General features: G+C 40.9%; 1 protein-coding gene across 1 annotated transcript in view; it reads right to left on the bottom strand.

Annotated features, from left to right (window-relative positions):
• Nucleotides 1–13,328, bottom strand: part of rpl15 (ribosomal protein L15) — a 30,688-nt gene extending 17,360 nt beyond the window's left edge. The window contains exons 1-3 of the mRNA XM_034160822.1: nucleotides 13,262–13,328; nucleotides 4,142–4,323; nucleotides 243–379 (exon numbers count right to left, since the gene is read on the bottom strand). Of these exons, the coding sequence (XP_034016713.1) occupies nucleotides 243–379; nucleotides 4,142–4,313 (309 nt within the window). The 5' untranslated portion in view covers nucleotides 4,314–4,323; nucleotides 13,262–13,328. The remainder of the gene's footprint in view (nucleotides 1–242; nucleotides 380–4,141; nucleotides 4,324–13,261) is intronic.
• Between the last annotated feature and the right edge of the window lie 1,175 nt (nucleotides 13,329–14,503).

The raw sequence follows: 14,503 nt of genomic DNA, 5'->3' as shown, positions 1-14,503 counted from the left end.
CAGATCTGCACTCACTAACCATAACGCATGGAATGCTGCAGACAGCAGAAGTAGCTGAGTCCATCTGCAGATTACCTGTATTTTTAAATATTCCATTGTACAATGCCTGTTGTTGTTGTTCAAGACACTTTAAGTTGACATAAAAAAAAACAAAAAAAAAAAACAACGATGACAAACTTAACCCCAACCTCTTGTTTATTCTGGTACTGCAGCCACAGACTCAACAGCAGACGTAAACGTACCTCAGCAATGGACTGCAAACTGCGGGCAAACTTGAGCTGGTTGACGCCATGGTGCACTGGCTTGCCATAGGTAGCACCCTTGGGCACAGGACGTTTACGACCTCCACGGCGCACACGGACACGGTAGATTACATAACCTGTGAGGCAGACAAACATCTTTCATGGTGTCACTGTTCAACAGCTGAGTACACAAAGCATAAACATTTTATCTCTACCATTAGAGATACCATCTCTGTGCTTGTTCTGTTAGACCTCAGTGCTGCTTTTGATACTGTTGACCATAAAATTTTATTACAGAGATTAGAGCATGCCATAGGTATTAAAGGCACTGCGCTGCGGTGGTTTGAATCATATTTGTCTAATAGATTACAATTTGTTCATGTAAATGGGGAATCTTCTTCACAGACTAAAGTTAATTATGGAGTTCCACAAGGTTCTGTGCTAGGACCAATTTTATTCACTTTATACATGCTTCCCTTAGGCAGTATTAGACGGTATTGCTTAAATTTTCATTGTTACGCAGATGATACCCAGCTTTATCTATCCATGAAGCCAGAGGACACACACCAATTAGCTAAACTGCAGGATTGTCTTACAGACATAAAGACATGGATGACCTCTAATTTCCTGCTTTTAAACTCAGATAAAACTGAAGTTATTGTACTTGGCCCCACAAATCTTAGAAACATGGTGTCTAACCAGATCCTTACTCTGGATGGCATTACCCTGACCTCTAGTAATACTGTGAGAAATCTTGGAGTCATTTTTGATCAGGATATGTCATTCAAAGCGCATATTAAACAAATATGTAGGACTGCTTTTTTGCATTTACGCAATATCTCTAAAATCAGAAAGGTCTTGTCTCAGAGTGATGCTGAAAAACTAATTCATGCATTTATTTCCTCTAGGCTGGACTATTGTAATTCATTATTATCAGGTTGTCCTAAAAGTTCCCTAAAAAGCCTTCAGTTAATTCAAAATGCTGCAGCTAGAGTACTGACGGGGACTAGAAGGAGAGAGCATATCTCACCCATATTGGCCTCTCTTCATTGGCTTCCTGTTAATTCTAGAATAGAATTTAAAATTCTTCTTCTTACTTATAAGGTTTTGAATAATCAGGTCCCATCTTATCTTAGGGACCTCGTAGTACCATATCACCCCAATAGAGCGCTTCGCTCTCAGACTGCAGGCTTACTTGTAGTTCCTAGGGTTTGTAAGAGTAGAATGGGAGGCAGAGCCTTCAGCTTTCAGGCTCCTCTCCTGTGGAACCAGCTCCCAATTCAGATCAGGGAGACAGACACCCTCTCTACTTTTAAGATTAGGCTTAAAACTTTCCTTTTTGCTAAAGCTTATAGTTAGGGCTGGATCAGGTGACCCTGAACCATCCCTTAGTTATGCTGCTATAGACGTAGACTGCTGGGGGATTCCCATGATGCACTGTTTCTTTCTCTTTTTGCTCTGTATGCACCACTCTGCATTTAATCATTAGTGATCGATCTCTGCTCCCCTCCACAGCATGTCTTTTTCCTGGTTCTCTCCCTCAGCCCCAACCAGTCCCAGCAGAAGACTGCCCCTCCCTGAGCCTGGTTCTGCTGGAGGTTTCTTCCTGTTAAAAGGGAGTTTTTCCTTCCCACTGTAGCCAAGTGCTTGCTCACAGGGGGTCGTTTTGACCGTTGGGGTTTTACATAATTATTGTATGGCCTTGCCTTACAATATAAAGCGCCTTGGGGCAACTGTTTGTTGTGATTTGGCGCTATATAAAAAAATTGATTGATTGATTGATTAGAATTAACACTAACTTCTTACAGTGAATCTACAGCATGATCCAGGTGTACACTGTCTAACCACAAGACCTTAAGCATATATGCACCCAACTCCTGATATGTCTGAAAACTCACTGTAACAGTGATTATTTATATTAAACATAATCTCAATATGTAGTTTGTCCAATTACTTTATATACTTATATAGATTTTTTTTTTTTAACAGGTTTGGTTACAAGATGGGACAGTTTACACACGCAACAAGCTGCCCCTGCATTCTGAATGAGGCAGTTCACAGTCTGGAGCAGAAGGTGGGAGTAACACACAAACTGGATGCCAACCAACACAGACAATAATAAGAAGCAGGAGAAGTCTTCAAGAACAAATTTAATCACATTCTCAAACTGAAAGTCCACACGAGAGAATACGAGTATACCAAGTTCATTCAAGATGGACAAAGATGGATCAAGAAGTAAGCATGATGCTTCAAAATGCACCCTGATTTGCTATTTGGATGAAATGGGAAAAAAAACACTAACTGATTAATTATTGGAAGTATAGTGAGAGCTCATTTTAACTTCTTGACCTCGGCTCACCTCACGACCCTCTTGGCACAGCCAAGGTACATCTCCAGACAGGTGAGGAGACAAGAAAGAAAGAAAAAACAAACAAACCCCACTATGCTAAATGATAACTGCTACATTACGCAAAAACACAGTTTTAGGCTTTAAGTGAGCTGCTCAAATATTTATACTGATATGGCCTAAAAACGCAATCTCAGGGGAAAAAAAATAAAATTGAAGTTTAGATTTTTTTCCTACTTTTTGAAGAAAATGACAGCGACAACTCAAAACAAGTTTCGTGTTTATTTTTACCAAAAATTTTAACCTCTACTTACCTGCTGGAATTGAAGTTCCAGCTGTTTTGTTTTAAAAAAAAATACATGTGGGTAAATGATTCCACCACAGTAGGCTGCATTTTAGCAGGAGTTTCTTTGTTGTAGCGGTCTTGTTCCCCTCACAGTCTGTCGCCACAAACTCAAACCAGTTCCAAACCACAGAACAAACTTCACACTCTCGTTAGCAGTAGCCATGTTGTCGTGTGAAGGAAATGGAGGGTGAAGCTATGGAAGCTCCTGGGGATAAGAAGTGCACCGTATCAAGAGGAGAAAATCCTCGATTTTAAAATTTTTTTTAACTCATGCGCAACAAAAAACTCAAATTAATCAATAAAATCAATTAATCACCCAACGTGCACCAGGAAAATAAAAATAACCCTTCTTCTTTCTAGTTTAACAGCAGTTTGCAAACCAACACAGTGCACTGTGTTGGTTTGAGTTAAATTTTTTTTTTTTTTTTTTAAATCTAGGATTTTCTCCTCTTGCCACGGTGCACTTCTTATCCCGGGCAGAGAGAGACAGCAGCCGGCCGAACTGTGGGTACATGGCTCCCAGGTATAACAGTCACTCCCCACGTAGAGCAGGCAGTGGACCAAACATAAAAATAGGCAAACACACCATTTTGCTTTAAATGTGCAGTAAGCTATTTCAGATGATCAATGCGGAGCATCTTTCTCTTAAAAGGCTTTATTTTGCGCCGTGTGTCGTGCTGGAAAGATGTAGCTTTTGGTGCTACATTAATTAGTTCTTACATGGCTTATACTCATGCTCTAGTCTTCTGGTTTTTGTTTTTTCCTGGGGATGTTACAGCGCCACACACAGGCCTGGCAGATGTACAACATTAAACTGATCTTCAAGGAACAGAATTTGCCTCCAACATTTTGTGTAATCAAATTACTTGACTAAACGTTTCAGCCCTAGTGACCATGAAGGGTTGCAGATGAAGCGGAGGCAGGCGATGACAGTGAATGGCTCTGTTCACTACTCGAGAGCTGTGGTGTTGTCACGGGACCTTGAAAACAATAAGCAATGCTTTGTGATAGCGACATCTGTGCTAACCTGCTTTTTGACTGTGGTTGCAGAAAAAAAAGAAAAAAAAGAATCAAGAAACACAAATGAGATGACTGGCATTAAACATCCGGTGGTTAGTCACGTCAAAACAACCACTGCAGCACAAATGTGAGATTACAGCCAGAAATGTGACATGGAGAAGAACAAATGTTCAGCCCAGCACTCACCCTGTTTGGCCTTGTAGCCCAGCCTACGGGCCTTATCAGGTCTAGTGGGCCTAGGAGCACGGTGGAGGTTGGACAGTTGGCGGTACTGCCAGCAGCGAACACGCAGCAGAAAACGCATCACATCCGACTGCTTCTTGCGCCATAACTCCTGCATATACCTATATGCTCCCATCCTGAATCATCTGAAAGAACAGAAACATTTATAAGTCAACACATCTCATAGGCTTGTCAAAGATCTTCATAATGCGGCTGTAAGAAGAGAAATACTAAATGTGTATAAGTAAAAGTCGAATAATTGGCTTGTTTTCTACACTACTTATTTATTTTCTAGTTTCTACTTCTGTCAGTGCATTACTTGCATTATTAACACAGCTGCTTTTGTACAATACTTTCATGAGCATTCATGTTGATTTTGTAACGTTACTTGTAACAGACTGGAGAATACGCTCTGTTCAAGTTCAGTGAACATAGTGGCTGCTGGGTAATGTCAGTGATCATGGCATGTAAAGAAACTCCCAATGCAGCATGACGGCAACATAAAAAGTTTTCACACAGAAAGGAAACTTCAGCAGTTCCACTGTGACAGAGTTAAAGAGCCGAGAAGAATCATTTATGGGGCACAGGTTCTTCATACGCTGCTGAAAATAACGGCTACAGAAGAGGCCCAGGCTGGAACACAGCAACACCCAAACTAAGTCAAAGGACACGCATTACAACTTATTTCTCTGATATTTGTGTGTAAGGCACTTGAAGTCCATGAATCTCTTCACAATGCCAAAAACCTACCTCCATACTTTATTTATTTTCCTTTATATAGCGCCAAATCACAACAGAGTTGCCTCAAGGCGCTTTACACAGGTAAGGTCTAACCTTACCAACCCCCAGAGCAACAGTGGTAAGGAAAAACTCCCTCTGAGGAAGAAACCTCAAGCAGACCAGACTCAAAGGGGTGACCCTCTGCCTGGGCCATGCTATAAACAAATTACAGAAACAATTCACGGACGAATATACAAGAATTGCTGTTGGTGCACAGGACAGGAGGATCACACAAACAACTCCCATCTTTGGATGGAGCTGCACCTTAAACAGAGAAAAAACAGAATCAGGCATCAGAAAGACAAAAAATAGTGTATAATTTGTCAGCATTAATCAACAAGAAAAACAGAAGAAATACTAAGGTGATCGCCGGCCACTAGCCCTAAACTTCACTAAAAGACCCAGAATTTAGGTGAAGTTGAGGCCGCGGCCCGCTCCAATTACTAATAACATGAATTAAAAGAGTAAAAAGCGTAAAACAAAACTGTACCAGTATGCTAACCATATGAAAGGGAAAATAAGTGCGCCTTAAGTCTGGACTTGAAAATCTCCACAGAATCTGATTGTTTTATTGACGCAGGGAGATCATTCCACAGGACAGGGGCACGAAAAGAGAAAGCTCTGTGACCCGCAGACTTCTTATTCACCCTAGGGACACAAAGTAGTCCTGCACCCTGAGAACATAAAGCCTGGGCCGGTACGTAAGGTTTAATAAGGTCAGCTAGGTAGGGAGGTGCCAGTCCATGAATAATTTTATAGGTTAGTAGCAGAACCTTAAAATCTGATCTCACTGGGACAGGAAGCCAGTGAAGAGACGCCAAAATGGGTGTAATGTGGTCAAACTTTCTGCTTCGTGTCAAAAGTCTGGCTGCAGCATTTTGAACCAATTGGAGACCCCTAATGCTAGACTGCGGTAAACCAGAAAATAGAACATTGCAGTAGTCCAATCTAGAAGAGATGAATGCATGGATCAGGGTCTCAGCGTCAGCCATAGACAACCCTAACCCACAGACAGGATGGGACAAATCTTTGCTATATTTCACAGGTGGAAGAAAGCAGTCTTAGTAATATTTCTAACATAGAGGCTAAAGGACAACGAAGGATCAAAAATTACCCCAAGGTTTCTCACTTTGTCAGTGTGATGTATGACACACGAGCCTAGGCTGAGTGTTAACTGGTCAAATTGATGCCGATGTCTCACTGGACCAAGAGCCATCTTTTCAGTCTTTTCAGAGTTTAAAAGTAGGAAGTTTCTAGACATCCAACTTCTCACTGCTGCAAGGCAATCTTCTAAGGATTTTATGTGAATGAGATTACCAGCAGTTATCAGCATATATAACTGAGTATCATCTGCATAGCAGTGAGAGGTAATCCCAAAATGCCACAATATGTGCCCAAGGGGTGCTATATAAAAGGGGGAAAAGCAGGGGGCCAAAGACAGACCCCTGAGGAACTCCAAACTTCATGTCACTAATGTTAGAGGTAGTGTTACTGTACAAAACACAGTGAGAACAACTGGTCAAGTATGACGTCAGCCATGCAAGGGCACTCCCAGTAATCCCAAAAGGATTTTCCAGCCTATCAAGTAGAATATGATGATCCACGGTATCAAATGCAGCACTGAGATCTAACAGCAACAGAACCATAGTGGTGTCTGAATCCATTGCATGCAGAAGATCATTCACCACTTTAGTGAGAGCTGTCTCTGTGGAATGAAATTTTCTAATAGTTAGTTTCCCTCTGGCAGATCCCGAGCAGCCGGGAAAGCAGGCCGACTGGGTGACTGTGAGGAGGAAGCGTAGTCCTAAACAGAAGCCCCGTGTACACCGCCAACCCGTTCACATCTCTAACCGTTTTTCCCCACTCAGCGACACACCCGCCGAGGATCAAACTCTGGTTATTGGCGACTCTGTTTTGAGAAATGTGAAGTTAGCGACACCAGCAACCATAGTCAATTGTCTTCCGGGGGCCAGAGCAGGCGACATTGAAGGAAATTTGAAACTGCTGGCTAAGGCTAAGCGTAAATTTGGTAAGATTGTAATTCACGTCGGCAGTAATGACACCCGGTTACGCCAATCGGAGGTCACTAAAATTAACATTGAATCGGTGTGTAACTTTGCAAAAATAATGTCGGACTCTGTAGTTTTCTCTGGGCCCCTCCCCAATTGGACCGGGAGTGACATGTTTAGCCGCATGTTCTCCTTGAATTGCTGGCTGTCTGAGTGGTGTCCAAAAAATGAGGTGGGCTTCATAGATAATTGGCAAAGCTTCTGGGGAAAACCTGGTCTTGTTAGGAGAGATGGCATCCATCCCACTTTGGATGGAGCAGCTCTCATTTCTAGAAATCTGGCCAATTTTCTTAAATCCTCCAAACCGTGACTATCCAGGGTTGGGACCAGGAAGCAGAGTTGTAGTCTTACACACCTCTCTGCAGCTTCTCTCCCCCTGCCATGCCCTCATTACCCCATCCCCGTAGAGACGGTGCCTGCTCCCAGACCACCAATAACCAGCAAAAATCTATTTAAGCATAAAAATTCAAAAAGAAAAAATAATATAGCACCTTCAACTGCACCACAGACTAAAACAGTTAAATGTGGTCTATTAAACATTAGGTCTCTCTCTTCTAAGTCCCTGTTAGTAAATGATATAATAATTGATCAACATATTGATTTATTCTGCCTTACAGATACCTGGTTACAGCAGGATGAATGTTAGTTTAAATGAGTCAACACCCCCGAGTCACACTAACTGCCAGAATGCTCGTAGCACGGGCCGAGGCGGAGGATTAGCAGCAATCTTCCATTCCAGCTTATTAATGAATCAAAAACCCAGACAGAGCTTTAATTCATTTGAAAGCTTGACTCTTAGTCTTGTCCATCCAAATTGGAAGTCCCAAAAACCAGTTTTATTTGTTATTATCTATCGTCCACCTGGTCGTTACTGTGAGTTTCTCTGTGAATTTTCAGACCTTTTGTCTGACTTAGTGCTTAGCTCAGATAAGATAATTATAGTGGGCGATTTTAACATCCACACAGATGCTGAGAATGACAGCCTCAACACTGCATTTAATCTATTATTAGACTCAATTGGCTTTGCTCAAAATGTAAATGAGTCCACCCACCACTTTAATCATATCTTAGATCTTGTTCTGACTTATGGTATGGAAAGTGAAGACTTAACAGTATTCCCTGAAAACTCCCTTCTGTCTGATCATTTCTTAATAACATTTACATTTACTCTGATGGACTACCCAGCAGTGGGGAATAAGTTTCATTACACTAGAAGTCTTTCAGAAAGCGCTGTAACTAGGTTTAAGGATATGATTCCTTCTTTATGTTCTCTAATGCTATATACCAACACAGTGCAGAGTAGCTACCTAAACTCTGTAAGTGAGATAGAGTATCTCGTCAATAGTTTTACATCCTCACTGAAGACAACTTTGGATGCTGTAGCTCCTCTGAAAAAGAGAGCTTTAAATCAGAAGTGCCTGACTCCGTGGTATAACTCACAAACCCGCAGCTTAAAGCAGATAACCCGTAAGTTGGAGACGAAATGGCGTCTCACTAATTTAGAAGATCTTCACTTAGCCTGGAAAAAGAGTCTGTTGCTCTATAAAAAGCCCTCTGTAAAGCTAGGACATCTTACTACTCATCACTAATTGAAGAAAATAAGAACAACCCCAGGTTTCTTCTCAGCACTGTAGCCAGGCTGACAGTCAGAGCTCTATTGAGCCGAGTATTCCTTTAACTTTAACTAGTAATGACTTCATGACTTTCTTTGCTAATAAAATTTTAACTATTAGAGAAAAAATTACTCATAACCATCCCAAAGACGTATCGTTATCTTTGGCTGCTTTCAGTGATGCCGGTATTTGGTTAGACTCTTTCTCTCACATTGTTCTGTCCGAGTTATTTTCATTAGTTACTTCATCCAAACCATCAACATGTCTATTAGACCCCATTCCTACCAGGCTGCTCAACGAAGCCCTACCATTATTTAATGCTTCGATCTTAAATATGATCAATCTATCTTTATTAGTTGGCTATGTACCACAGGCCTTTAAGGTGGCAGTAATTAAACCATTACTTAAAAAGCCATCACTTGACCCAGCTATCTTAGCTAATTATAGGCCAATCTCCAACCTTCCTTTTCTCTCAAAAATTCTTCAAAGGGTAGTTGTAAAACAGCTAACTGATCATCTGCAGAGGAATGGTCTATTTGAAGAGTTTCAGTCAGGTTTTAGAATTCATCATAGTACAGAAACAGCATTAGTGAAGGTTACAAATGATCATCTTATGGCCTCAGACAGTGGACTCATCTCTGTGCTTGTTCTGTTAGACCTCAGTGCTGCTTTTGATACTGTTGACCATAAAATTTTATTACAGAGATTAGAGCATGGCATAGGTATTAAAGGCACTGCACTGCAGTGGTTTGAATCATATTTATCTATTTATCTTATTGCATTTATTTCCTCTAGGCTGGACTATTGTAATTCATTATTATCAGGTTGTCCTAAAAGTTCCCTGAAAAGCCTTCAGTTAATTCAAAATGCTGCAGCTAGAGTACTAACGGGGACTAGAAGGAGAGAGCATATCTCACCCATATTGGCCTCTCTTCATTCGCTTCCTGTTAATTCTAGAATAGAATTTAAAATTCTTCTTCTTACTTATAAGGTTTTGAATAATCAGGTCCCTTCTTATTTTAGGGACCTCATAGTACCATATCACCCCAATAGAGCGCTTCGCTCTCAGACTGCAGGCTTACTTGTAGTTCCTAGGGTTTGTAAAAGTAGAATGGGAGGCAGAGCCTTCAGCTTTCAGGCTCCTCTCCTGTGGAACCAGCTCCCAATTCGGATCAGGGAGACAGACACCCTCTCTACTTTTAAGATTAGGCTTAAAACTTTCCTTTTTGCTAAAGCTTAGTTAGGGCTGGATCAGGTGACCCTGAACCATCCCTTAGTTATGCTGCTATAGACTTAGACTGCTGGGGGGTTCCCATGATGCACTGAGTGTTTCTTTCTCTTTTTGCTCTGTATGCACCACTCTGCATTTAATCATTAGTGATTGATCTCTGCTCCCCTCCACAGCATGTCTTTTTCTTGGTTCTCTCCCTCAGCCCCAACGAGTCCCAGCAGAAGACTGCCCCTCCCTGAGCCTGGTTCTGCTGGAGGTTTCTTCCTGTTAAAAGGGAGTTTTTCCTTCCCACTGTCGCCAAGTGCTTGCTCACAGGGGGTCGTTTTGACCGTTGGGGTTTTTACGTAATTATTGTATGGCCTTGCCTTACAATATAAAGCACCTTGGGGCAACTGTTTGTTGTGATTTGGTGCTATATAAATAAATAAAATAAATAATAAAAATAAAAGCAGACTACAGTGGCTCAAACAGATTATTCTCAGTAAAATAGTCTACGAGCTGCCGTGACACCACTTTTTCCAGAATTTTAGAGCAAAATGATAGATTTGATATCGGCCGATAGCTTTTCAATACACTACAAGGATCTGGTTAGACACCATGTTTCTAAGATTTGTGGGGCCAAGTACAATAACTTCAGTTTTATCTGAGTTTAAAAGCAGGAAATTAGAGATCATCCATGTCCTTATGTCTGTAAGACAATCCTGCAGTTTAGCTAATTGGTGTGTGTTCTCTGGCTTCATGGATAGATAAAGCTGGGTATCTGCGTAACAATGAAAATTTAAGCAATGCCGTCTAATAATACTGCCTAAGGGAAGCATGTATAAAGTGAATAAAATTGGTCCTAGCACAGAACCTTGTGGAACTCCATAATTAACCTTAGTCTGTGAAGAAGATTCCCCATTTACATGAACAAATTGTAATCTATTAGATAAATATGATTCAAACCACCGCAGCGCAGTGCCTTTAATACCTATGGCATGCTCTAATCTCTGTAATAAAATTTTATGGTCAACAGTATCAAAAGCAGCACTGAGGTCTAACAGAACAAGTTGCACAATAGCGTGCAACAACGCGGAACACTATTCTTGACCGTTGGTAATGGTTCCTGATAGTTCTCCAGCAACATGTGCCATTAATCGTAACGTGTGGTAACAGGTTGCAGCAGTTCCTGAGGACACCTGACGCCTCTGCCACGAATCATCACATTTGTGATCAGCAGCCAAGAATGTGTACTTCGTGGCATTCGTGACTTGTCGTCGTCATGTGTAAACGCAGCATTAAACCAATTCTGGACCTAGAAAATGAACCCGGAGCTGTTATTAACTCACCATTCAAAGCAGCAACAGTAGTAGAACTAAAAAGATGATTAAAGTGCAGAAATGCAAGTTTAAAGGGCAAGAAAAAGGATGTGACAAGGTAAGTTCTGACTAACTTCCTTCTTGGAGTAATTACCTTGCGAGTGATGGAGCAAAATACACATATTATAATAAGTTTTATATCAAATGTTCATAAAATGCCGAAAATTTGCCCGGCACCCTTAAAAAATGTGGACACTTCACGAATTTGCATGTCATCCTTGCACAGGGGAGAATAATTGGTGTAATGGAAATCATATTTGCTCCACATCTTTGAGCTCAATCACATCAGCAAGTGCGCTGCATCGTCTCTGTGCTGAGCCAAGCACCTGCATTCCTCAGTGGATGGAACACCAAAAGAAAGAAAGGACATAAGGACGCATCAGGAGAAAGCTGCTCAGGGGGGTGGGGTTCACCAAGGGAGATGGTGGTGTAATGGTTTGCATTTTGGACTGGGATGCCAGCGATCTGGGTTCAATCCTGGTTGCAGCCATGCTCCCAACTGGCACTCTAACCAACAGTGCTGGGGAGGAGTGAGAGACATGTGCCGTGGGCCCTTCTGGAAACAAGCTTTGCGCTTTTGTTGGCTACCCACAATAAAGATGATCCTCTTCTTCTTCAGAAATTTACATGTCAAATGGAAATCTTGATGCAGAATCAGGATCACCTCCAAAATTTAATGGAGCCTTCCATGCCACAATATCCCCCTGTGGCAAAAACCCGTTTTGACATAATCATGCCAACAGACAAATACCAATGATTTTATTACATCCTTGGCAGTTTATCCCTCAGATGGGTATTGAAGCAGCCATGGATCCAACAAGCAATCAACTGCATTCTGAGCCTTTTTTTTTTGCTTTCTGAGAGTCTGTGTCTGCAGCAGACATACATTTCCCACAATATATGAGCGAACAAAGCGCATTATGGAATGTATGCAATCCCCCAACTGAGCCTCTGCACAGGAGGATTCAAAACATCTTCACCAACACGCATCTTGATTTCAAATCGTCCATTTCCTTCACACGACATCAATTCTTTGAAATACAACTCAGTTAATGACAAAGGGAGTTATGGATGCTGGAAGCCTAAGTTATTCAAGAAGTATGTGTGTCGGTATTGGTAATAGCACTGTTTGTTAGCATGTCTGTTTTTACCATACAGATGCCAGTTCTGTGGATGGCCACGGTCAAACACACAACGTCACTTTCAGGATCTCTGAATTTTCCTTTTGAGATGGTGGATTATGTGCCTCAAACCCATAACCCTGAAGTGTTAGGAATCACTATTGACACAAGCGCGCACACACACAAACAAAAAGTGTGAAGAGTTTTTAGAATATTTTCATTTGGGGTTTGGCTCATGAGAACTTTGGCAGAGCAGCGAGACAATAACACTTATTTACAGAGAATAAAGAACCAGCTACAACAGCTAAAACATCCAGAAAACCTTCTGCTCTGCTGGCCATCAACTAATGTGCTGTGTTGCCAAATTGTGCGGAAAATATAATAACCTGGCAACACAGTTCAAATCGACGGCGGCACACACAATGAGAACATAACGAACATGATTTATTCGAGTATCCTTCAAACTCTAACAAGCTAATAAGAGCATAATTTTACAACTACATAGCGAAGTCTGAGTCTTTGTACATTGTATATACTAACAATCGACAGCGTTAGCATGCTAACATCAGAAGAACACCCTTCCTCTGCACTTGACCAACATTTTGCTTAAAATGGCATATAGCGTGCTGAACACAGAGGCCTTTATTTGAAGAAACAAACACGTAAGTAACTCAATTAAAACGTCCACTGAGCTAACACGTTAGCTTGGGGCTGCGGCCCCACGGCAGGATGTCAGCGGCGGTTTAAATTCAGGTATAACCAATGATTTTAACACAGACCACAAAATAACCACAGCGTACCCGCCACCACTAAGTGTGCAAACAAGGACCTCGCTTAAACACTCAGATGGAAATGTAAGACAAATGATTGCAGCGGATAGAATTTTCTTTAAAATCAGAAAAATGAGCTTACATGATGGCGTACCAGCCGGAAAGAAAGAGCGTACGTACGTGCTTTGCATGCAACGTTAAACGACGATGACGCATTTCCTTTAATGCGCTCATGGGAAATGTAGTATCGTCATGAATCTACGGTCAGAGGGCTCAAAAAGGCTTTTTGGTTTTACATTTCAAATTTTCAATTATTAGTATTATTATTTATTATTATTATTAACAATAATAATAACAAATAATGGTAATGATAATGATAATAAGAGAATATTATGTCAAATAGAATCTGGAAAAGTTGAGTCAAAATGTTAGATAGAAGCTATAATTTGACACAGGATTCTGAAGCAGAGGTCTTTCTTTTGAACCTGGAAAAATAACTAACTGAAAAACATAAATAAATAAATACGTGAGCTTTTTGCTGCAGTGCTTAATACTGACATCTACTGGTCAAAATGATAAAGCGCAGCGGTTACTTTGTGGAAAATGTATTTCAGAAGTTATTTCAGAAGCTATCAATGAAAGAAAAAATATATGAATGGAATCCATTTTAACTGTATTTGTATATTTTATATGAAGTCATAAATTATATGCTTTGTTTAATGTTGGCTGAGCTTTGAACTGGTCCAGGACTTTTGGGCAAAAAAAACAAAACAAAACAAAACAACATTTCTGTGTACAGAACATTTCATACAGTGAAGCAAATAAGTATTTGATCCACTGTCGATTTAGTAAGTTTTCCCACCTACACAGAATGCACAGGTCTGTAGTTTTTATTGTCGGTCCACTTCAATTTTGAGAGACAAAATCTTAAAAAAAAAAAAAAATCAGAAAATCACAATGTATGATTTTTAAATAATGAATTAGCATTTTATTGCATGAATTAAGTATTTGAGCACCGACCAACCAGCAAGAATTCTGTCTCTCACACACCTGTTAGTTTGTCTTTACGAAGTCCTCCTGTTCTGCACTCTTTACCTGTGTTAATGGCACCTGATTGAACAGGTTACCTGTATAAAGGACACCTGTCCACACACTCAGAGAACCATATTTATATACAAGAAAAATGGTCAAATCAATGCTTCAGATGCTCATGCACCTTCTGGAAAACTGCAGCTGATATTTCATATTTTTGTTTGAAGAAAGCCCTTCTGTATTCACCATGAAGGTGAACCTCGGAATCGAGGTCTGTCTGCTGGATCGTGCACAGAGAAACGGGCCACGTGCACACAGTGGCTCGTTTCTCGCCCACCCTGCCCGTCATCCT

Source organism: Thalassophryne amazonica, chromosome 20 (assembly GCF_902500255.1).
Source record: "Thalassophryne amazonica chromosome 20, fThaAma1.1, whole genome shotgun sequence".
Taxonomy (NCBI): domain Eukaryota; kingdom Metazoa; phylum Chordata; class Actinopteri; order Batrachoidiformes; family Batrachoididae; genus Thalassophryne; species Thalassophryne amazonica.
This window is presented reverse-complemented; position numbering and strand designations above follow the sequence as displayed.